Raw genomic sequence first — 26166 nt, forward strand, 5'->3', positions numbered from 1 at the left:
TTTTAAAGAAATATATCTTCAATTGTTTACAAAATAACAAATAAGGAGGAATTATCCTAAGTTTAGCAGTCAGAGAACACCAAGCTGAGACTGCTTAGTAACGAAACAAAGTTGATAAAGACTTTTTTTAATTTATTTATTTGTTACATTTGTACCCCACATTTTCCCACCTATTTGCATGCTCAATGTGGCTTTCATAGTACCGTAATGGCGTTCGCCAAGTTGGTAGATAACAAATACAAGCTTATATTGTGGTCTAATGAGGTAGGTGTGTATTAGGTACCATGAGGGTCGAGGGGAATGAAGATTGTATATTGTCCAGTACGATCATTGATTATGCTGTGTTGCTGGGTGTGGGTATTTACGGAGGATCGGGGGGAGGGGGGTAAGCCTTTTTGAAGAGGTTGGTTTTTTGTGATTTCCTGAAGTTTATATGGTCACGGATTGTTTTCACAGCTTTTGGGAGTTGATTACATAGTTGTGCGCTTATGTAGGAGAAGTAGGATGCGTAAGTTGTTTTGAATTTAAGTCCTTTGCAATTTGGGTAATGTAGGTTTAGGTATGATCGTGATGATCTGACTCTATTTCTGGTTGGTAGATCTTTGAGGTGTAACATGTATCCTGGGACTACACCGTAGATAATTTTGTGGACCAGAGTGCAGATTTTGAAGATGATCCTTTCTTTGATTGGGAGCCAGTGCAGCTTTTCTCGGAGGGGTTTGGCACTTTTGAATCGTGTTTTACCAAATATCAGCATGGCTGCTGTGTTTTGGGTGGTCTGGAGTTTTTTTGTGAGTTGTGCTTTGCATCCCGCGTATATTCCATTGCAGTAATCTGCATGGCTTAGGACCATTGATTGTATTAGGTTTCGGAACATTTCTCTCGGGAAGAAAGGTTTTAATCGTTTAAGTTTCCACATTGAGTAGAACATTTTCTTTATTACGGAGTTTACTTGGCTCTCAAGGGTAAGGTTACGATCGATTGTGACTCCGAGTATTTTTAGGCTGTCTGAGGTAGGGAGGGTGTGTCCTGGGGTATTTATGGTTGTGGGTTTGTACTTGTTATGTTGAGATGATAAGATGAGGCAGTGTGTTTTTTCAGTTTCAGTTGGAATGAGTTTGTCCATGATGTTTAGGCCGTCATTGATTTCATTGGCTATTTCTGTTAGATCATGCCTGAAGGGAATGCGGATTGTAATGTCATCTGCGTAGATGAACAGGTTGAGGCCTCGATTGGATAGGGACTTTGCCAGTGGGATCATCATTTATGTTGAAGAGTATTGGTGATAGTGGTGATCTTTGGGGTACTCCACAGGCTGCTTTCCACAGTGGTGATATGTTTGAGTTTGATTTTACTTGGTATGTTCTGGTGGTTAGAAAACTCTTGATCCAATTAAGTACGTTTCCAACAATCCCAAAGTGGCCAAGGAGTCTTAGTAATATATTATGGTTTACCATGTCGAATGCGCTCGACATGTCGAATTGGAGGAGGAGTATGCTTTTACCTGTGGCTATTTCCTGCTTGAATTTCGCCAGGAGAGTGACTAGGACAGTTTCAGTACTGTGGTGGGGGCGGAACCCTGATTATGAGTTGTGTAGTATTGAGAACTTGTCCATGTATTCCGTAAGCTGTTTGGTCACCAAGCTTTCCATCAGTTTGACTACTAGTGGGAGAGACGCAACTGGGCGGTAATTGATGAGGTCGTTTGTGTTTTTCTTAGTGCTTTTTGGTATTGGGGTGAGTAGGATGTTACCATATTCCTCGGGGAAGAGACCTTGTTGTAGCATGAAGTTGAGGTGGGATGTGAGGTCTGCTTTGAAGCGGTTGGGGGCGGATTTAAGTACATGACTGGGACATATATCCAGTTTGCACTGGGTGTTGGCAAATCTATGAGGTGAGGATGGTAAATGTTGTCCAGATACGGTCAGCTGGGTATCCACCAGGGATTAGGTCCAGGTCGTTGATGAATTTTTCGATGTCGGTATTGTGCTGAGGAAGTGTGCTCTGTAATTTTATTATTTTTTCGTTGAAGTAGATAGCAAGTTTGTCCGCGGGTGGAATGTCTGTGTTGGTTGTGGTGATGGGGGTGATGTCTAGTAACTTATTTACAAGTTGAAATAGTTTCTTCAGATCTTTGTAATCTGGTCCTGTTTTAGTTTTGTAGTAGGACCTCTTGGTTTGTCTTATTGCATATTTGTATTTTCTATTTATTTGTTTCCATGCATTGAGTGCATGTTCGTCTTTTGCTTTTTTCCATGCTCATTCCAGTTTCCTGGTTTGTGTTTTGAGTTTTTTTAATTCGTCATTGAACCATGGTATTGAGTTTTGTCTTCTTGATATTCTTGTCTTTAAGTGTGCTATTTCGTTAAGTACACTTCTACATCTATCCTCCCAGTGATTGAGATAATGTATGGAATCCGTTCGTGTTGTCTATTCGTTATCATATATCAGTTGCCAGAATACTTGTGGGTTTATTTGCCCTCTTGTGGTGTAATTTGTTTGTTCTGGTGTACGGTTTAATCCCTTTCTCCGCCAGTCTAGGGATAGGTTCAGTTTGTAGTGGTCAGTTCAAGGTGTTTCTGTCCATTCGATGTCAGATATAGATAGGTTACGATCTGTGGACAGTTTGTGTGATAAGAGGTCCAGTGTGTGTCCCTTGGTGTGGGTAGCTTGCATGTGAGTCCATTTTAGATCCCAGGATTGTAGGAAGTCTTTGCATTCATGTGCATTGATGGAATTGGGGTCTTCTAGATGAAGTCCGTGAAGATAGGCTGGCTTTCGTTCCAGTTGCTGGGTGGTCTGTAAAACAGGACACAGTTCAGATGATCGATCAGGGATTTGTTATGGATTCTGAATGAGACAATTTCTAGTTGGGGTGTTTTGGATTCGGCAATAGTTTCGCTGGTGAATTGGGTTGGGTAAATTAGTGCTAACCCTCCACCTCTCTTTCCCGATCTGGTCCAGTGGGTAATTTTGTAACCTGGAGGGCATAGTTCGAGGATTATGGGGTCCTTTTGATCGTGGATCCATGTTTCATTGATGAAGATAAGATCAAAGTTTTCTGAGCTAATCCAATCTGATATTGTTGTTGTTTTGTTGACTACGGACCTAGCATTAATGTATCCCACTTGGATATTTTGGTATGGGGCTGCTAGATTTGTTGATATGTGGATTTTTGTTAGTTGTCGTTCCTTGGATGGTGTGTGTTTGTTGTGATTCTTTCATTCTGTTTTTTTTTTTGGTGTTGTCCGTATTTAGATAGTCTTCCTTTAATTTGGTGGGTGTCAGCTTGGTGAAGTGTGGAGTGATTGATCAGGCTTTGGTGGTTTTGTAGGATGGGTATGATATTATTTTCTGTAAGTAGGATGGATAGTGTTAGGTGGGTCAATGAAAGGGAGTAGATAGCTAAGAGTATTTTGATTGTGTTCATTTGGTGTCAGTTTGGGATAAATAGGTTACTCACAGTCAGATGCTTGGGAGTGATGTCCTGGGTGCAGAATTCTGTAGTTCTGGACACCGTTCTCATGCCTCACTGACCATCTCCGATGCCCGCATCTGTTACCCACTCCTCGCGTCCGCCTCTCTTCATCCAATTAGTTGTTCAGAGATTCCGTAGTTCTGATAGCTGTGTTGGTAGCTGGAGGTAGGAAGAGTCAGTTGTTCAGATGAGGTACCAGTATTTCCGATTGTTGTCCTACCCCGGGGTGCAGATTCACCGAATCTAATTTAGTGATTAGAGGTAGGGCTTTTAGGGATTCCTTCCGAGTTTGGTTTCCTTTTCATGAGCGACTTGGTGCCGTGGCTCTTATCAAGATCAGTTTGGCCCTTTTGTCACTCGTGATCGCCGTAGGGTTGCACCTCGCAGGTGTCTCCTGTCTCTATGTGCGCTGCTCCTCTCTATGCGCTGGTCCTCTCGTTCAGCTCTCTTGGAACCACATCAGATGGCCGTCTGAACGGTTTTCCTGAATTTATGGCGTGCTCAGAGGCGCCATCGCCAGGTGGGACCGTCGGGTGAGGGTGATGTGGCCGCTTTGGGTAGTTGTCCGCTCGGCATTCTCACCAGTGTGCGGCATGCATGGGCACCACCGCCAGGTGAGTTTGTCCATCTGGGTTGCGCGTGGGAGACGCGGTCCGGTTGCAGTCCAGCCAGGGTCTTGTCTCGGTCCAGTCAGGCAGCTTCGCGGTCTCTCCTTGGCAACGCTGGGAACGCGAGGCAGTGAGGAAGCCTCGGGCAGCCTGCAATGCCGATCCGCTCGGGAGGGGACCCCCCCAAGTATGCTGGAGGTGCCCTGAGCTCAGCGGCAACCTTGGCGTGGTGGACCGACCGCAGATGGTCCCACTCTGGTCGTTATCTAATCGTCCGTCTGGGTTGCGCGTGTTCCGGTTGCAGTCCGGCCAGAGTCTGGTCACGGCCCAGTCAGGCAGCACCGTGGTCTGTCCAGGGTAACGTCTCGGCCATGAGGCAGTGAGGATGCCTCGTATGGTCTCGGGCGGCTCGCTGCACCAATCCGCCCCAAGTTTGCTGGGGTGCCCCGAGCTCAGCGGCGACCTCAGCACGGCGGTCCGACCACCAAACGGTCCTACTCTGGCCATGCTCCAACCGGGGTCACCAGAGCTGCAGCTCTGAGATCCATCATTCGGCGGCCATCTTGATAGTTCCCAATATTAACAAAAGATGGAAAATAAATGAGTCTCTAGCTTGTGAAGAAGAAGGGGACAATGGGAAGGAAAACCAGGAAATTGATATTCTGGGCATGTGCCTATAAACATAAACCCAACATGATAGTTTAAAAATAATGCGGGCCTTAATGGGCAATCAGTGAAGTTTTATCAGAGTGGGCGTAACATGATCTAACCTCTTTTGTCCAAAAATCATTGTAGCTGCAGTATTCTATATCGCTTGTAATCTAGAAATCAAATTAGCTGAAAACAGTAATCTAATTTAGAAAGAACTACTGCCTTGGACTAAGATTGAAAAATGTTTTTCCTCGGAGAAAGAACAAATTCTTCTGAGACAAATTTATAGAAAGTAGCTTAATAACTGTATCAATATAGGCCTTTAAGGACAGAGATGTATCCTCGGTGTTGGAGGGTGAATAGTGGAGTTACACAGGGATCTGTACTGGGACCGGTGCTGACATATTTATAAATGATCTGAAAATTGGAACGACAAGTGAGGTGATTAAATTTGCGGATGATACAAAACTATTCAAAGTTGTCAAAACACGTGAACTGTGAAATATGCAGGGAAGACCTTAGGAAACTGGAAGACTGGGCATCCAAATGGCAGATGAAATTTAATGTGGATAAATGCAAAGTGATGCACATTGGGAAGAATAATCCGAATCATAGTTACCTGTTGCTAGGGTCCACTTTAGGAGTAAGCACCCAAGAAAAAGATTTAGGTGTCATTGTAGACAATTTGCTGAAATCTTCTGCCCAGTATGCAGCGGTGGCCAACAAAGCAAACAGGATGCTAGGAATGATTAGGAAGGATGGAAAATAAGACCAAGAATATTATAATGCTTTTGTATTGCTCCATGGTGTGACTTCACCTTGAATATTGTGTTCAATTCTGGTCTCCATATCTCAAAAAAGAAGAGTGACTAAAATGATAAAGGAGATGGAACTCCTCTCGTTTGAGGAAAGGCTAAAGAGGTTAGGGCTTTTCAGCTTCGAAAGGAGAAGGCTGGGGGGGGGGGGGGGGGGGGGGGGGATATGATTGAGGTGTACAAAATCCTGAGTGGTGTAGAAGGGGTAAAAGTGAATCAATTTTTCACTGTTTCCAAAAGTTTAAAGACCAGGAGACTCTCAATGAAATAGAGTGAAAAAATATTTTCTCCTATTTGTTTTAAGTGTTTCCATGTAAAGAATAATTGAAGCTCTGGAACTCGCTGCTAGAGGATATGTTAACAGCGGTTAGCGTATCTGGGTTTAAAAAGGTTCGGACAAGTTTTTGGAGGAAAACTCCATAGTCTGGTATGGAGATAGACATGGGGGAAGTCACTGCTTGCCCTGGGTTTGATAGCATGTAATGTTGCTACTAGTGATGTGGATTGGCCACTGTTGGAAGCAGGGTACTGGGCTAGATGGACCATTGGTCTGACCCAGTATGGCTGTTCTTATGTTCTTATGATAAATGCCAAGTGTAGTACAAATATTGTCAACTTTTAATGTAATCCTATCAGAGAGAAATAATTCTTTTGGGATATTATGCCCCTGTTAAGTTTGAACCCATTTGCTGTACTTAATATTTCCAGTTTTTTTTTATACAGCACGAGATCTGCAGTAAAGGTAGTTGTAATATAGCTTAACTTGGTATCAACAAAAACATAACAGCAAATGAAAAAAAATGTAACACCAAAAGAAGAAAAATTTAATGTATGACAAAACGCTGTCATATATTAAATAGTACCAAGGAGAGTGGAGAGGCCTGCAGCATTAAGGGTGGAATCCAACTAGCTGAGATTAGCACTTCTCATACAGTCCTTAGGTCTCACTTTTTTTTTTTTAATATAGGCTGATGATATTCAGATTTCTGCTGTAGTAGATCAGTTTTTCTCTTTCATTCTTGATCTTTCCTCTAAATTTGACAGTATCACTGATTGGTTGCTCGCTAATTGTCTCAAATTAAATTCTTACACTATTGCTATACTGTTTCCTGGTCAAAATACCCAGTGACCTATGCCGCCTACCTGACAGTGTAGGCCAAGGGTTTCCCGCCAAACACCACTTGCCAAAGAGCAAACCTAAACCACATGTTACTGCTTGCCGAACTGCAAGCCAAAACCACCATCCACCGCTTACCGAAGTGTAAGCCGAAATCCAGAGCACTATTTGTCAAATTGCAAACCGAATCCACCATCCACTACTTACCAAAGTGTAAGCTGAAGTCCATCTATTTTCTATGCCTCTTTGGCTCCTGGGTCCTCTTAACAGTCCCGTTCTCACTCGGAGTGAAAGTATTCCACTTTCATCCAGGTCACCCCAGATAAGTATGGGTCTTCAGTTTGGCCCTGAGAGCCAATGGGTCCAACTCCCCTTCTCCTGGAAATTTAAATCAGTCGAAACTCTTTGCCAGTCAAATATGCAAATAATATGCAGATCACATTATGTATCCACAGTTTTCTCTCATGATAATGAATCCACTTCCCGCCTTTCAGGATTGGGTTAGTCTGTTCCTGCCACCTCCCGTGTAGTCTCTACCCCGGACGTCAGCCACCCCAACAGGATCCCAGGAGTCTTCTCTGAATAAGATGGAATGGACTACACCGAAGTGGTCCTCCTGTACTGGGCTGAATATATCTTCTCTTGTCTGGGGGATCTATTCACCAGTGACGGGACTTATACCCCAACACACACCCCTTTCCTATCTAGATTATCCGCTGTTCATTGCATTTCAATTTCTTTAAGTGACTCAGTTATAATTCTTAGTGTCATAATTTATAAATCTTTTACTTTTGAAACACAAATCTCTAAACTGGTTGAGAATGCATACTACACCTCTTGACAATTCAGATCTGTTCTTCCTATGATTGAAATGAAGGTCTTCAGATTCTTAGTACACTCATTAGTACAGCTCTCCCAACTTGATTATTGTAATACACCGTTCCCAGATCTCAAAACTTTGCAAACACACTGTCTTCAGCTAATCGAAAATACCTTAGTAAAGCTCCTTGGTAAAAAGAAATTTGATAGGGTGACCCCTCTACTTTGTGCCAAGCACTGGCTTCCCATTTCGTACCACATTCCCTTTAGGATCCTAACAATTGCACATCAGATCTTCTAGACAGTACTCCCTCCTTTCTTAGTAGCTTACTTATTCCCTATCATCCTACTCCAGTGCTTATCAATCTTTTGTGGCTGTGACCCCATGATCCAGGGCCGTGCCAAGGGTCTCTGGTGCCCCCCTGCAGACTATCAGTTGGTGCCCCCCCCCCCCCCCCCCCCCCCGTCTCGCTTCTTCATTAGATGTTTCTCCATTGCTACCTGTCTTTCCTTTAGACTGAAAACTACAGGCCCAGCCAGACCTGACAAAAGGGTCTACCACACCCTTCAATGTCAAGCATATACTAGAAAACTGTAAATTAGCTTACACAGGAAAGCAATTTAAAAAAATAAACACAATTCCTGCTGTTTCTTAACACTGCTCTCCAGAGAAAGCACTGCCTTTATAAAGAGGCTTTTCAGTGGGACTTAGCCTATTAAAAACTATTAGCATAATTAGGAATGGCCAGCCCTTGTAAATGCAGAGACCTAAGCTTTGATTATGCATGTCCCTGTCTTTGTTACAGTGGGGGGGGGAGGGGGGGTCTCTTCATCTCATTTACACAGTCTGACCTCCCTGGCTCACTGGGAGCCCAGTCTCTTGGAGACTGCTATACATTGCAAAATAAGATAGCAGATGTAAATTCTCAAAGTGGACATATTCCAAACACTAAAATTAAAATAAAACAATTTTTTTTCTACCTTTGTTGGCTGGTGACTTTCTTTTTCTGATCATGCTGGCCCAGTATCTGATTCTGTTGCTGGTATCTGTCCTCTTAACTCTGTTTCCAGGGCTTCCTTTCCACTGTATGTATCCCTCATTGATAAGTCTCTGACTCTAAAGTTTAGTAATTTCATTAAAGCAAAATGTATTTTCAAATATCACAAACTCTCCCTATCCAAGCAGAATGTTTTATATAAAAACAAACACACAAAAAAAGCAATCAGATTTTTACTTACCAGCTATTCTACACTATACGTCAGCTAAACTTCCTCAGCCAATTAAATGGATTTAGCTGTAGCTATGATAATTATGTACACATCATTGCAGTCATGCCCTCCTCTCAATGTACATGCTCAAAAAACAAAAACTTTGAACCACTTACAGATAACAATTACACTATTTATTTTTTATTTCTCCCCAGTCTCACTTGCACACCTGCCTCCAAACCTGTTCTCTTTAATTTGAATGTTGTTCCAGCTCACCCTGAATGAAAGTTGTTCACACACCAAGGCCATAAATAGCTGCTGGTTGTACTCTTTGAAGCAGCTTTAGCAGAGCAGCGTGTGGGCTACCTTCACTTCCTGATGCGGGAAGGGCAGAGGAGAGAGGAGAATCACAACTGCAGGTAAAAGATTTTGCAAGTGAGTGGCACCCTCTAGAGGTCGGCGCCCCCCTGCATTGCTTACCTCGCTTACCGTGTCAGCACGGCCCTGCCATGATCGGAGCCATATGAAACTGTTGGACTCCCGGAGGTGCAGAATAATGAAGCACCTATGGAGAGCCACCCAGGTTGTGACAGAAAATGCAGGTTATGTGACCCCATTTCGGGTCCCGACCCACAATTTGGGAAGCTCTGCACATTTGTTCACTCCATTCATCACAACATAATTTTCTGCTTTTCCCCTCTCATCAGACTATTAGACATAACTGTGCCCATTATTCTTGCTTCAAATTAGTAGCTCCTGCCCTCTGGAGTCCACTTCCTCCTGACATCCAGTTGGAGCCCTCCCTTAAAAAATGTAAGCAGACATTGAAAACGTATTATTTTACTAAAGCATTTTCCCCAGATTAGTCCATCCTCTGCCAGAGATTCTTCTCTCAAACACTTTCAAGTTGATATTCAAAGTGATTTAACCAGGCAGAAGAGCCTCCTGCCTGGTTAAATCATTTGTGCCTGAATTAATTGTGCTAATGTTCAGCAGTACTTAACCAGACAATGCTACTGAACACAACTGCCCCTGCACTGTCTGGCTAGTGCTGGGGCAGTCAGTGAGCAGAGCTGCTAACCAGTTGAGTAAATGGCTAAAGTTAGGACAGCAAAAAGACTGTCCTAACTTTAGTTGCCAAGCTAACCAGGCACCAGTTTGAATATTGCTAATACAGCGAGGCTGCCACTAGAGGTTGCAGCAGCCGTTTTGAGGACTGGAGCCATGATTGGTAGGATTGAGAGGGCATCACTCTTCCCCTTAGGACCTCCTAGACCACAAGAATAGCACAGATAGGCCCGGGGAGCCTACAGGGGTGGGGGCTCATCATGGAGGAGGGAGGGATGGAATCAGATGGGGATGAGGGCATCTGCATTATCTTTTTTAATTTTTTTTTTAAACTTTTGCTGTACTGGGACAGACTGAAGGCCCTAGAACGCATGACGTTAAAAATATACATATTAACGTCATGGGGGCCTTTTAGGCCCCCATGCACATAATGTAGAAAAACACACTTAAATAACTTTCACAAGTTTATTTCAAAATTGCTCAATAAAATATGAATAGTGGACAACATTTTAATTATAATTTTTCACAGAAAACACCAAAAAATCTTTTTTTTCCCAAATTTCACGCAAAGACATGAAAACACACAAAAATGCATAGAAATCTATAGCAAACTAGCTGCAGCTACATTTTTATTCTAACTTTCTTTTCTATTATATTAGTCTTCCAAACAATTCTGACATGTTATTTTTTCAGAAGAGTGTTCTTTGCAAACAGTTTCCTTACAAGTGGAACAATATCGCTCAGTTTTCCTCTCTATGTTTCTTGGACACATGAAACAACGCTTTCGTTTTCTTTCTCCTGGCTCTGGAGTAATCTGAAACCGTACGCCACACCGTTTCATTGCTTCTTTAGTTTTCTTTGGCAAGCATTTCAAGTCGCTTCGCTCTATCATGTGAGGTATTACAAGTTCATGACAAAGGTCCTTCAAGAATAAGCGTCTCCTGTCCTTCCTCTGTGCATGAAATTCAGGATGAGTTTCTGTATAAATAATGAATGAATTTAGGGCTGCTACATCAAGCATATTTGAAAATAGTACTACAGGCCATCGTTTTGTTTGCCTCTTACACGAATATTCTCCCACCATCTCATCCATTTTATCTACACCTCCTTTTGTTGCATTGTAATGCAGGATGATTTCTGGTTTCAATTTTTGGTTATTGCTGTCAACACTGCAATCGTGATGCATGGTACTGAGTAAAATTACAGATTTCTCCTTCTTTGCCTTGTAAGATACCAAAGTCGCTTTGTTATTGAATCCAAAGACACTCTCATAAAGTGCTCGCTGACGATTGTGTTTGAGTGCTGCTGGAATTTCTCGTCTGTTTTGCTTTATAGTACCAACAAGTGTAATAGCTTTTGCAAGCAGAAAATTGCCTAGTTCAACATTGGTGAAATAATTGTCCATGGTGATGTTTCTACCTGAATTGAATATTGGAACAGCAAGAGTTTTGACTATTTCAGACCCCAGATCCTTCTGTACTGGTGCACCAACCTCTTTGCCACAGTAGATTACGCCATTTATGCCATAATAATTTGCAGAATCACACATCCAGAAGATTTTTATACCGTACTTGGCTGGCTTGCTGGGCATGTATTGTATGAATTTGCAGCGTCCTCTGAACGGTACAAGTTGCTCATCTACAGTAACATTAGTACTAGGATTGTAAAGTTTTGTGCAATTTTTGATAAATATGTTCCAGATATAACTGATAGGGGCTAATTTGTCTGTTTCAAACCTCGCTGCACGAGTTCGCTTATCATCAAAGCGAATGATCCTTCTAATTTCCTCATATCTGCCCACTGACATTGTCGCCTTATAGTGTGGATCAGAAAGTGGGTCCAGAAATAATTCTCGTATTGGGACATCATACGATTTTTGACTCCCTGCCAGCAGGAAAAGTCCAATATATGCATAAAGTTCCTCTTTTGAGATATTTTTCCAGGACTTATTTTTTGCTGAAGCGATACGTCTTCCTTCTAGGTTTGAACATAATAGGACCTCTTCTGCAATATTGTCAGAAAAATAAGTACAGAATACATCTTTAGGGGTAAAGTAACTGGGACTTCCCACAGCTCCTTGAGCCTGTCTCACAATATTGTGTATTGGAGTACGTCCGACTAATGTAGGATTACTGTCCCAAAAAACATTCGTTTTGGATGTTCTACTTATCACTTCTTGAGGATCCACTAGATTCACTTCTTCATCATCAGAAGAATCACTGGATGAGGATGTTTGATTAGCTGGTGGCAGATATTCTTCATCAGACAAAGATAGTTCACTTTCATCATCGCTTTGAAACATAATCGCTTCAATCTCTTGGTCAGTCAGACACTTGGAGGAAGACTGTGCCATTGCTGACTAGATGTTAGAAAATGAAACAGATTTCCTCTCAACAGCTTATCTTATCACAGGTCCTTCAGCAATTAGCTCACAGTGTATACTGTCCTCAGTGTTCAGAGGACCTGAGGTGATGTCATGGCCTTATCACTCCCTCCAAAAATCACATGACATCCTCACATGTTATTATCCACACCCTGGCCCCTCCACCAGCATTACTGAGTACAAATAAAGTAACTTGAGACACAAACACTTCTGAGAACATGATAAAAACAGCGGGGGCCTAAAAGGCCCCCAATTCGTACAGATGTAGTTTTCACCAAACAAGCATTGTTACACCATAATGCCTATGAAAAAAAATTATATGAACAACTGGATATTATCAACAATGACATACTTGAGTAATACCTTGAGTTTCAAAATTCTAACTAAAGTAATTTTGCAGATAATAGCAAAAATGTAAGCATGGGGGCCTAAAAGGCCCCCAATATGCGTTCTAGGGTTAAGCCCAGTATCCTGTTTTCAACAGTGGTCAATCCAGATCACAAGTACCTGGCAAAATCCCAGAACAGTAAAACAGATCTTATGCTTATTATCCTAGAAATAAGCAGTGGATTTTCCCAAGTCCATCTTAATAATGGCTTAAGGACTTTTCTTTTAGGAAATTATCCAAACCTTTTTGAAACCCTGCTAAGCTAATGGCTTTTACCACATTCTCTGGCAAGAATTTCAGAATTTAATTACACGTTGAATGAAGAAATATTTTCTCTGGTTTGTTTTAAATTAACTACTTAGTAGCTTCATTGTGTGCCCCCTAGTCCTAGTATTTTTGGAAAGAGTAAACAAACGATTCACGTCGACCCGTTCCACTCCACTCAGTATTTTATTGACCTCTATCATGTTCCCTTGAGCCATCTCTTCTCCAAACTGAAGAGCCCTAGCCGCTTTAGCCTTCCCTCATAGGGAAGTTGTCCCATCCCCTTTATCATTTTCATCGTCCTTCTCTGTACCTTTTCTAATTCTGCTATATCTTTTTTGAGATGGGGTGACCAGAATTGCACACAATATTCAAGGTGTGGTTGCATCGTGGAGCAATACAAAGCATTATAAGATTCTAATTTTTATTTTCCATTCCTTTCCTAATAATTCTTAACATTCTATTTGCATTCTTAGCTGCTGCTGCTGCACACTGAGCAAAGAATTTCAACGTATCATCAACGATGGCACCTAGATCCTTTTCCTGGGCGGTGATTCCTATTGTAGAATCTTATAGCTATAGTTTGGGTTCCTGCATCATCTTATGTGGGTTCCAGCTGATATTCAGTTAGGGCCTATAGCTGGCTGGATATTAGTCGGGACCCACAGAAACTCCAGTGGCCAGTACGTGCTGACATGACATGGCCCGGCATTGAATATTTGGGCCTAATTCTGACCATCGCAGTCTGAATATTGACCGGTTTGTTTTTAACCCCTGATCTAGTATATAGAAGAACCTTCTACCTTCCCTCCCTGTGTCTTAGTATTAATTTTAGCTTTATATCTTCTTTTTATTTATATTTTTTATTGATAACTTAGATCACTACCTTTGTTTTCTTTATTTCTTCCCCTTCCTTGTATTTAATTGTAAACCACTTAGAAATAGGAATTGATCGGTAGTATGTTTATTTATTTATTTATTAAATTTAGTATATTAAATAAAGGTGAACTATGAGCTACTTTACCTATTAAAAGTTGACTGTTCAATATACTGTCTATGTGATAACTATTTTAAATACTTCATTGGTGGTCCTGCATGTTTCTGCCAGGGCTACAATCTGTTTCAAGCTGCAGAGCTGCATGCATATTGGAACCTAATGCTTGTATTGCTAAAGCAGAGATAAAAATGACTCAGTCTTCCCCAGGAGTCAATTCCTCCAAGGTGTGAGAAATCAAAATGTTTTTAGCTCATAATGGCAGCGGTTTGTGATCCAGCAGGTCTCATTTAAAATAACTGCTTATGAAGGACTATATACTTGTTTATGCTGTTAAATATAACCAAGAAATATGTTAAAGAAATTGTGTTCACTGCATAAAGAATTCAGGGATAATGATGACACTTATCCCATTCATAAAACTTACCAGTACTGCTTACTAAGCAACTTGGGATAAAGTGTTAAAAATATTCTAGCACCTACAAATGTTTGTACTATTCGGTTCTTAAATCAAGGAATATTTTATACTGCATTAAAAATAGGCTTTGATTGTTTGCATATGGGAATGTCAAATATCTACATTTCCATAGTGTTTAGAAATTGCTTCTCTTCTGAAACAGTGTCTTCCTTTGTCCTAGGTATCTAAAGCACGTCCGAGCAGCTTCTCCACAGGATCTAGCCGGGGGCTATACTTCCTCCCTTGCCTGTCACAGAGCCCTACAGGATGCTTTCAGTGGGCTATTTTGGCAGCCCTCTTAACCCACATACACCAGACTGGGAGAAATGGACATTGGCCTGCGCCCAGGAGCTAACACAAGCAAATCCCTGGCAAAATTACTTCCAGCTGCATCTAAGGGTGGGGGAGCTTTCAACAGAGCAGAGTGAAATAATGGATACAGTTCTGATCAGTTGACTTTGCTGTGATTGACTGAACCAGTGAGCCATATTTAAAGTATGCTATGAATAAGTCAACTATGTATGCATATGTAAGTTTTCAGTTTCTTTTTAAATAAAGCCAGCTTTTTGTTAAATGTGGTTTGCAATATATTAATGAACATTCAGATCCATTTTATTTGACGGAGTTTCGTATTTAAGATTGCATTTTCAAACATGCTATTACTTTATTATAACCTTTCCCTCCTAAAAAGTGGAGTTTACCTATAACGGAGTTTCTCTGTAGACAGCAGAGGAATGCAGCCACCTTGGATGGTGATATCACCAACAGATCCATTCTCCCACAGCTCAAGAGAAGGCTTCTCCTAAGCATGTATGGGCATTCCGTGCTTCTGGAAGTTCCCTCCTCCCTTTAGTCTATATGTTAGCTTTGTGGTATAAGGTATGATTTTGTGTTGGAGTGGAGGAGTAGCCTAATGGTTAGTGCAGTGAGTTGAGATCCTAGGGAATTGGGTTTGATTCCCACTGCAGCTCCTAGTGACCCTGGGCAGATACAAAAAACACCTTAGATTGTGAGCACACTAGGACAGAGAAAATACCTGCATATAATGTGTCCTACACTGCATACATTTAGTAGCCCTATAGAAATGATAAAAAATAGTAGTAGTAGTAGTAGTGTTGTCATTGGCAGAGGAGGAGGAAGGTAGAACAGCATGTCTACATTCCCCTGTTGTCTACAGAGAATCCCCCTTATAGGTAAGCAACTCCACTTTCTCCGCAAACAAGTAGACATAATGCAGGCACACTGGATGGTGAGTTCCAAGCTGAGGGCTGCTGTATGATTTTGATTGTTTATGGCCTGGATAGTTGATGGGTGGATGGAGCAAGTCAATAAGCAAAGGATCGCAGATGAATGCTTGTCCAAAAACAGTGTCAGTAGATGAGACCTGGTTTAGGCAGTGATGCCTGGTGAAGGCATGGACTGATGGCCAGGTAGCAGCTTTACAAATATCCACAATAGAGTTGACCTTGAGGTTAGCTATAGAGCTGATGAGCTCCTATCCTAGACAGTTGGATAATGCTTTCCTGGTTATAGCAGAAGGCGATGCAGTCAGATGCCCAGCAAGCTATTATATGTTTGGCCACTGACAAATCTGGATTGTCTGGATCAGTAGCATAGCCAGACAGCAAATTTTGGGTTCACCAACAAAAAGAATGTATTTCCTCTGTGCTCCATCCCCTTCACCCCCTCCCCTTGTATAACTTAAAATTAAATACATTAGCTGGCGGGGATCCCCAAGCCGCACAAGCTGAAGATGCTGGCAGCTGGCCATAACACCCCACATGACAGTCAGTGGCAACATTCCCAGCTACTGATGCTGGAACCTCACACATGCATAGTTCTAGAACATGCTGTGTTTATGCATGAAAACTGAGCATGTGTGGGATGTCAGTGGCTGGAAATGCTGCCACTGATTTCCTCGAGGGGAGTTATAGCCAGCTGCTGATGTCTTCAGCTGATGGGGCTTTGGGTATCCCCTGCCAGCTGCACCAACACTCCACCCAGGGCTGCTTTAACTACCCTGGATAAACTTTTGTGGATGGGCCCCCCTCCCCTATCCAGTCTAACAGTGACCGCCCTCCCCTTCTCCCCCCCTCCCCGGTGCAGTGGGAGGAGGGGAGACTGCATGGAGTCTGCCATGCTGCTTCTGCCAAAAAAAATGTGGCATAAAGGCATGGAGTGGTTGACTAAGCTATGCCAGTTCTGCCCTCAGAAACAAGAAGTCCATATCAGAAGTGATAAGATTGGATTTCCACAGTCCATTTTAGACTCTTTTCCCTTCCCTTCTTCCTCTGTTCCTTCTATCTTCTCGACTGTCATTGTATTGTTTTATCAGTTCATTGTAAGCCGCTTTGAGGCCGCTTTCAGTGGTATAAGGCGGGGTATAAATGTTCTGCATAAATAAATAAAATAAACTATTGGCAGTACTACCTAGACAGCAGTTCTGCACCTTTTGTACTGCACTTTTTTTTCTTTTGCTGGGGGCAGGGGGTATAAGGAAGCTGCTGGACTTGGGAGAGAAGAGGGGATGGAAGGAATATGCTGGAACAGAAAGACCAACATATTGCAAAACATTATGCACAAACGTTCAAAATCACACTCAGAACCTTACCATTCTATAACAGCACTAACTCCAAAGACTCAAAAGAGCAATAACTTATGGGTAAGATGCAGCACTGTAAATATCGCACCAGGTTCTAAAATACCAATACACCACCTAGTGAGAAAACAACACTGCTGAAGATCTCTGCACAGAAACTACTTGCTAGTAGAATACCGCACCTTGTTCACATACACAAAACACAGGCAGTCCCTCAACAAATATGAAACAAAGGACCATGGAACAGTAATAGGCAAAAAAACTGAACTTGAAACTTAGAAATGCAAGATATCAGAGATGAGCATTTCCAAAAGCTGATATATTCCAATTAAAAAGTGTTTTATTTTGAATTTATTTCTACCTTTGCTGTCTGAGCATTTTATTTTTCCATTTAGTTTTGTCTAGGTATCTTTTCTGCTTTTCTTGATGCCTGTCTTTCTACGATCTCCTGTTCATTTGGTATTCCTTCTGCATCCCTATCTGTCCTGTCCAGCATCCCCCCTCCCAATGTCCCTTTCCTCCCCTAATATTTAGCACCTGCTCTCAGGGTCCCTATCCTCCCCTTATATTCAATAACTCTCCTGTTTCCCTATCTTGCCATGTCCAACCTCTCCCTCTCTGTGTCTCCTAGCCCTCCCCCTTTCCAGCACTGCCCCTCTGGATCCCTACCACCCCCCAGGTCCAGCAGTGCTCTTCTGTGTCCGTATCTCCCCCCCCCCCATGTCGAGCATTACTTCTCTGTGCCCCTATGCCCCCCCCGTGTCCAGCATTGCCCTTCTGTGTCCATTTTCCAGCACTGCTCTGTGTCCCTATTCCCCCTCTGTCCAGCATTGTCCATCTGTGTCCCTATTCCTTTCTATGTCCAGCATTGCCCTTCTGTCTGCCCCTATCCCCCAATGTCCAGCATTGCCCCCTCTGTTGCTAACCCTCTCCATGTCCAGCATTGCCCCTGTGTCCCTAGCCCTGTGTCCATCATTGCCTGTGCTCCTTCCCCACCCCTTGACCACCATTGCCCCTCTGTGTCTCTATCCTGTGTCCAGAATTTTCCCTCTGTGTCCATGGCCTGCCCTTCTTTCTTCCCTTCCTCTCTTACCCCCCCCCCCCCCCCGGAGCCAGCATCTTTATCTCTCCCCCCTGCCACTCCCCTCACAGTCTGGTATTTCTGTCTCCCTCCTTCCCTCTAGGGTCCAGGGTCTCCTCCCCCCCCCCCCCCCCGTCCAGTCTCTCTCTCCCTCCCTCTCCCTCATAGTCCTCCAAAGTTGTGTTGATCGCTAGCAGTGGAAGCAGTTAAGGCAGGCTGCCTCTGGCTGGTGCTGGAGCCTTCCCTCTGCTATATCGTGCCTTTGATGAAGCAACTTCCTATTTCCACATAGATGGGTTGCAGCAGAGGAAAGGCTCCGGCACCAGTTAGAAGCAGCCTACCTTAATTGCTGCCACTGCCTGTAGTCAATATAAATTTGAACGACTGCAAGAGGTGGGAAGGATGGAGAAGAAGATGATGGGGGTGGGGAGAGACATAGAGCTGCCAACACCTAGCACAGGCTTAAATTTACCAATTGGCAAGTGGGCCCCCTTTATGTAGCCTTTTGCCCATTGGTAAATGTGGCCCCTGGTTGGTCTGCTGCAGGGTGGGCCTGAGCAGAAAGTGGATGGGCCCAGGCCCATCCATGGGTACACCCCTGGTTTGAATTGAAAGTAACAAAAAGTTGAGATGTACAATACATGTTTTCTGTTACATGCAGATAGTAGAGGATAGCACACTTACAGTCCAATGTAGCGAGGTTCTCTTCCATTGCAGATGAGTGCAGAGAAAGAAAAACAATGTGGAAAACACTGATTAAAATGGAAGTCTGATAAGACTTTGGACAGGAACTTAGGATAGGTGCATAAGGCAACATGGTGTGGAAAAAAACTGCATGCATGGTAGATAAAGGCCTGTAGTTCACTTACTTAGTGACAAGGAAAGCCATCTTCCAAGTAAGATGCTTGAGAGTAAAGTGGGCCATCAGTTCAAATGGCGGCTGTATTAGATTACTGAAGACAATGTTGAGGGCCCAAGGGTAAATTGCACTGGGGACTTCATCAGACCTCTCATGAAATGGGACATAAGGGGGTGGGTGGAAAGGGATTCTCCATCAGCTTGATTGTGGTAGGCTGCTACTTTGGCCAGATGGAGGCATTTTGAGTCCTGATTGAGACCTGATTGAGAGACATGACACCAAACAGGTAACTAGATCTTGATCATTTGATATAGCCCAGTGGAGAAGTGAGTCCATTTGAATTGAAAAGATCTTCTAGTAGAGGGTGTCTGGATTTCCAGGAGGACATCTCCCGGTGGACTGGAATGCAGTCCACTAGACTGTGCTTAATCTTCTTGTTAGAGAGAGGCTCTGGACTGAAGCTTGGGTAGGAAGCCTGGGTGCTATGTGAACAGCTAGGGCTGATACCCCAGAGGGACTGGGTTCTAGACTTTAGGGATAGCATGTGGGGAAATCAAATCTGCGGGGCTGTTGAGGGGCAATAATTATTTATTATTATTTATTGCATGTGTATCCCACATTTTCCCACCTATTTGCAGGCTCAATGTGGCTTACAAAGTTTTGTTAACATTGTCGTTCCAGGATATCAGATACATTTAGTAATGTGCATAGATTGAGTAAAGGAAGAAAGAAAGAAGGGAGTAATTAGGGTAGGTATAGAAGATGGGCTTTCATAACTGAGTGGGTTGGATGAGGTGGATTAGTGAGGTTGTAGGTTCTCATTGTAAGCCTTATTGAAGAAGTATGTCTTCAGAGATTTGCGAAAGATACAGTGGTGGAAATAAGTATTTGATCCCTTGCTGATTTTGTAAGTTTGCCCACTGACAAAGACATGAGCAGCCCATAATTGAAGGGTAGGTTATTGGTAACAGTGAGAGATAGCACATCACAAATTAAATCCGGAAAATCACATTGTGGAAAGTATATGAATTTATTTGCATTCTGCAGAGGGAAATAAGTATTTAATCCCTCTGACAAACAAGACCTAATACTTGGTGGCAAAACCCTTGTTGGCAAGCACAGCGGTCAGACGTCTTCTGTAGTTGATGATGAGGTTTGCACACATGTCAGGAGGAATTTTGGTCCACTCCTCTTTGCAGATCATCTCTAAATCATTAAGAGTTCTGGGCTGTCGCTTGGCAACTCGCAGCTTCAGCTCCCTCCATAAGTTTTCAATGGGATTAAGGTCTGGTGACTGGCTAGGCCACTCCATGACCCTAATGTGCTTCTTCCTGAGCCACTCCTTTGTTGCCTTGGCTGTATGTTTTGGGTCATTGTCGTGCTGGAAGACCCAGCCACGACCCATTTTTAAGGCCCTGGCGGAGGGAAGGAGGTTGTCACTCAGAATTGTACGGTACATGGCCCCATCCATTCTCCCATTGATGCGGTGAAGTAGTCCTGTGCCCTTAGCAGAGAAACACCCCCAAAACATAACATTTCCACCTCCATGCTTGACAGTGGGGACGGTGTTCTTTGGGTCATAGGCAGCATTTCTCTTCCTCCAAACACGGCGAGTTGAGTTCATGCCAAAGAGCTCAATTTTTGTCTCATCTGACCACAGCACCTTCTCCCAATCACTCTCGGCATCATCCAGGTGTTCACTGGCAAACTTCAGACGGGCCGTCACATGTGCCTTCCGGAGCAGGGGGACCTTGCGGGCACTGCAGGATTGCAATCCGTTATGTCGTAATGTGTTACCAATGGTTTTTGTGGTGACAGTGGTCCCAGCTGCCTTGAGATCATTGACAAGTTCCCCCCTTGTAGTTGTAGGCTGATTTCTAACCTTCCTCATGATCAAGGATACCCCACGAGGTGAGATTTTGCGTGGAGCCCCAGATCTTTGTCGATTGACAGTCATTTTGTACTTCTTCCATTTTCTTACTATGGCACCAACAGTTGTCTCCTTCTCGCCCAGCGTCTTACTGATGGTTTTGTAGCCCATTCCAGCCTTGTGCAGGTGTATGATCTTGTCCCTGACATCCTTAGACAGCTCCTTGCTCTTGGCCATTTTGTAGAGGTTAGAGTCTGACTGATTCACTGAGTCTGTGGACAGGTGTCTTTCATACAGGTGACCATTGCCGACAGCTGTCTGTCATGCAGGTAACGAGTTGATTTGGAGCATCTACCTGGTCTGTAGGGGCCAGATCTCTTACTGGTTGGTGGGGGATCAAATACTTATTTCCCTCTGCAGAATGCAAATAAATTCATATACTTTCCACAATGTGATTTTCCGGATTTAATTTGTGATGTGCTATCTCTCACTGTTACCAATAACCTACCCTTCAATTATGGGCTGCTCATGTCTTTGTCAGTGGGCAAACTTACAAAATCAGCAAGGGATCAAATACTTATTTCCACCACTGTAGTTGTTTCGTCGATTTTTTTCAGGTCTGTAGGTAATGCATTCCATAACTGCGTGCTCATGTAAGAGAAGGTAGTGGCATGTATCAACTTGTATTTTAGTCCTTTACAGCTGGGGAAGTGCAGGTTGAGAAATTTGCGGGATTATCTTGTGGCGTTTCTGGGGGGGTAGGTCCACGAGGTTTAGCATGTAGCTTGGGGCCTCTGCGTGAATGATTTTGTGTACAATCGTGCAGATCTTGAACGCAATGCATTCTTTAAGTGGGAGCCAGTGTAGTTTCTCTCTTAGGGGTTTTGCACTTTCACATTTCGTTTTTCCAAATATGAGTCTGGCAGCAGTATTCGGGGCTGTTTGGAGTTTTTTGATAGTCTGTTCTTTGCAGCCAGTGTACAGTGCGTTGCAGTAGTCCAGATGACTTATTACCATTGACTTACCAGGGTACGGAAGATGTATCTCGGGAAGAAAGGTTTTACTCTTTTGAGTTTCCACATGGAGTAAAACATCTTTTTCGTCGTGTTCCTCACGTGGGTATCAAGAGTAAGGTTTCTGTCAATGGTAACTCCTAGAATTTTCAAGTTTTGTGAGACAGGAAGAAAACAGTATGGTGTGATTATGGTGGAGAAGTTTTTTGTGTTATGTTGTGAGGTGAGTACAAGACATTGTGTTTTTTCTGCTGATTTGTGCTCCATCTTGCAGTATCTTCTGAAGGACCCAGTAGGTCATTAGGAAAGGAGGAATGCATAAAGAAGTCTCAAACTCCAGAAGATTATGAAGGCATTGTGGCTGATTCTGTGGGGATCTGAACATAGAGAGCAGGAGGTAGTGCATTTCATATTGGTTGGCACTGCAGACAGGTCAATATTGGGCTGTTCCTATTTGATGAAGAGTGCAGCAGCCACTGAGGGGTCAAGAGACCACTCATAGGGATCAAGTTTCCAACTGTGCAAGTCCCCAAACTGATTGTGTTTCTGTGGTAGATAGGCCACTTGTATGGCCGTCAGAAGGGTGGCAGCAAGGTGCCAGTTACAGTGAGCCTCCCGGCAGAGATTGAGGAAACCTGATCCCCTTGCTTGTTGATTTAGAACATGGCTGCGTGGCTGTCTGTGCGTATGGTCATTGCACATATTGCATAGAAGAATGTTCTGAGCTCCAAAATTAGATGTGAAAAATATTCTCCTGTGTGTAGAAATTTGTGAGTATGAGATGAGGTCATAATGCTTAGAATGGGCAATCCATTGCAAGGTTGGGTGTGTGGCACCACCATTGCAGGGAATGCTTGACAACCATGGAGATTCTTCTGGAGAGGGGCTATAGCTTTTGATTCCAGTGAAGTTTGGAGTGGCTGCATGGGCTGTCTGGCAAAAGGAATGTGCCCAGAGGCTACCATATGCTCTAGAAGATGTAAAATATTATATCTCAGTTTGTAGTGTGTGGCAAAATGTTGGTCGCATAGCATCAAGATTGCTTAGATACTGTCTTTTGGAAGATAGCCTTTGGATTTTCGTGTGTTTATGCAAGTTCTAATGCAGAGTAAGGCCTGTTCTGAGATTGGACTATTCATAATTTGAGGAAGCCCAGAGCCAGTAATACTTCTGTAGTGGCCTGTATATTATGCAGGAATCACTCTTTGGAAATGAATTGTCAAGATATGGATATACAATGTGGTCTGATTTGCAGAGATGAATAACCACTATAACTAGATATTTTGTGAACACTCTGGGAGCTAACAACAGGCCGATGGAAGCACCTAGTATTGATAATGGCAATTAAGAGATGTGAAGTGCAGAAACTACTTGTGCTGGAGGTGGACTGGGATGTGGGTGTAGGCATTCTAGAAATCTAGAGAGGCTAGTCAATCATGGTCAGTAAACAGGAGAATTGTAATGGGAGTTAATTTTGAATTTCTCATTTTTGAGGAAGAGATTATCTGCAAAGATCTAGAATGGGTCATAGACCTCTTGACGTCTTGAGAACCTGGAGTAGAATCCTCTACACATGAAGGACTTATTCTACTGCATTGCTTCAAATCAAAGAATCGAGCTATATAGCTAGAATGACAACATGATGGTGGAGGTGGAGGTGGATGTGAGGCCTGCAGAGGAAGTTCATGCTGAGGACCCATTGGTCGGTGGTAATTGTAGCCCAGGCATCTCTGAAACGAAGGAGCTGTCAAAGACTAGGAATAGGTTTAAGGATTCTTGATGTAGTAGGTGCTGGTTTCTTGTATTAGCAAGTTCTTTCCTTCTGAGAATAGGGTGGAAGGAGCTGGTGTTGAGAAGATGATTGGGATATCCTGAGAATTGTCTTTGAAGATAGAGCTGCTGGTGATAATGTCTTCTATATGTTGGTTGGGCAGGCCTCCTGAACTAAGGAGATTGGTCATCTAGCTGCAAGCAAGAATTTGTGCAGAGTAGAACAGTTGACTTAGATCTGTGAGACTCTTTGAACACCTCTCTGATGAGGTTGTCACCCAAACAAAGCACAACTGCAAGTTGGTCATGCAAGTCCTTGTGGAAGCCAGAGGCTCTGAGCCATGCCATGTCGCTCACAATTTATTCTCATTTTCAGCTGTGGTTTGAGAAGTCATGTTATAGGCACTGTAAATGGATAGACTGAGATTAGATGTGGCCTCCTGGAGGGCAACATGAAGCTGTAAAGATTTATTGTGTCTATCAACGGAAGCTGAGATGGAGGACTCATATTGCTGAAACTGAGTGACTAATGAAGAGTTTAACTGATGCGTAGTAGTCTTCTGCATTTGCATAGTGCCTGGTAGATTTTCCTGCCAACCATGTTGAGGATCCATTGATGGTTCCATGGAGCTATGCTAAAGTCCAGTCCAGAAGTTTTGGATTTCTTGACAGCCACCTTTGAGATTACCAAGTGATGAGATAGCTGAGCTTGGTCATATTCTGGGGTTTGAGATATCTTGTACTTGAGTTGCAGACATGTGGAAGGAGCTTGCACAGATGTGTTTGCCACATGTTGACCTGGAGATCCTGTAGGACTTAGTGCACAGGAAGGAGAATGATTTCTTTGGGGGCACTGCAAGATTGCAGTATGGCATGAAAGTTGTGCCTGTTGCTTGATGATCTGGAAATAGATAAATTATCCAGTCTCATTGGTTGCTTTGGGGAATATATGCTAGATGGCAAGTTTGCATCGAGCCTCACATATCCAGTCACTTGAAGAATTACTATTGCATATACATATTGCATTTGCTTCTTATAAATTCTGCCAGTTTATTCTCATTTTCAGCTGAACTCTGCTCCTATATATCTGAACTGTGAGGTTGACATCTGCTGATAGAATTTCAGGGTTTCTCCTTCTGACTTGTCTGACTGCTCTATATTTTGACCTAACATTGACTTTGTGACCTAAAACTAATAATGTTTGAGGACAATTTTCAAGGTCATTTACCCATGAAAGCTGTCTCTCTGAAGATCTTCATTCTCTCTCAGGATAATTACACTTTTTTTGTGTGTGTGTGTGTGTGGTTTTATCCATATTTAAAAAGAGGTGTTCCTGTGGGCATGTGTAGGTTAGAGGAGTGAAACATGCATAGTCCACCTTACAAATATGCATACGCTGTGTTGCCCCTGTCAGACACTTAGAAAAATAGCAAAGTACAGAGGCACGTGATTTCCTTTTGAAAACTAGCTGCAATGTACAAAAATGTGTACCTATATACATTGCTATGAATGTAGACTATTCAGAATCTGTCCGCTCTCCCTTCATGAACATACTACTCCATGTTAGGGGAAAGGGAAATGGGACTTGATATACCGCCTTTCTGAGGTTTTTGCAACTACATTCAAAGCGGTTTACATATATTCAGGTACTTATTTTTGTACCAGGGGCAATGGAGGGTTAAGTGACTTGCCCAGAGTCACGAGGAGCTGCAGTGGGAATTGAACTCAATTCCCCAGGATCAAAATCAACTGCACTAACCACTAGGCTACTAGACCACACATACTATAGATAGTTGAATGCGGGAAAGATAACATACTAGTAGTAGTAGATGAAATTGCGCCCTTACGAACAAGAACCCCATGCAAGCATAACTCGACACCATGGTTCAATGATGAACTGAAAAAGTTAAAAACACAAACCAGAAAACTCGAACGAGCATGGAATAAAACAAAAGATGAACATACACTCAATACATGGAAACAAATACAAAGAAAATACAAATACGCAATAAGACAGGCCAAAAGATCATACTACAAAACCAAAATAGGGACAGATTACAAAGACATGAAGAAATTATACCAACTCGTGAACAAACTCCTAGGCACCAACTTGGTCACTACCACGAATACAGACATCCCATCTGCAGATAAACTTGCGAAGTACTTCAATGAAAAAATTGTAAACCTACGCAACACGCTACCTCAGAACAACACCGACATTGAAAACTTCCTTAATGAATTGGACCCAACCATTGGAGAATACCCGGCAGATCGGACCTGGTCAAACTTCGCCCTCCTTACCGTCGAAACAGTTACCCAGGTGATTAGTAGGTTTTCCAATACTCACTGTAAACTAGATACCTGTCCCAGCATGGAGCCCTTATATTAACAGAAATCCGCCCCTGACCGCTTCATAGCAGACCTCACACCCCACCTAAATTACATGCTTCAGCAAGGCCTGTTCCCTAAGGAAAATGGCAATATCCTACTCACCCCAATACCAAAAGATACCAAGAAAAAAACAAACGAAATCACTAACTACCATCCAGTAGCATCTGTCCCGTTGGTGGTCAAACTGATGGAAAGCATGGTAACCAAACAACTTTCAGATTACATAAACAAATTCTCAATATTACACGAATCACAGTCAGGCTTTCGCCCCCTCCACAGCACGATAACAGTATTACTCACTCTTCTAGCCAAATTCAAGCAGGAAATAGCAA

General features: G+C 42.9%; 1 protein-coding gene across 1 annotated transcript in view; it reads left to right on the forward strand.

The window, feature by feature from the left end:
* The window catches only part of MNAT1 (MNAT1 component of CDK activating kinase), a 375378-nt gene extending 360536 nt beyond the window's left edge, over nt 1–14842 (forward strand). The window contains exon 8 of the mRNA XM_030214362.1: nt 14433–14842. Within this exon, the coding sequence (XP_030070222.1) occupies nt 14433–14553 (121 nt within the window). The 3' untranslated portion in view covers nt 14554–14842. The remainder of the gene's footprint in view (nt 1–14432) is intronic.
* The last annotated feature ends 11324 nt before the right edge of the window (nt 14843–26166 follow it).

Source organism: Microcaecilia unicolor, chromosome 9 (assembly GCF_901765095.1).
Source record: "Microcaecilia unicolor chromosome 9, aMicUni1.1, whole genome shotgun sequence".
Taxonomy (NCBI): domain Eukaryota; kingdom Metazoa; phylum Chordata; class Amphibia; order Gymnophiona; family Siphonopidae; genus Microcaecilia; species Microcaecilia unicolor.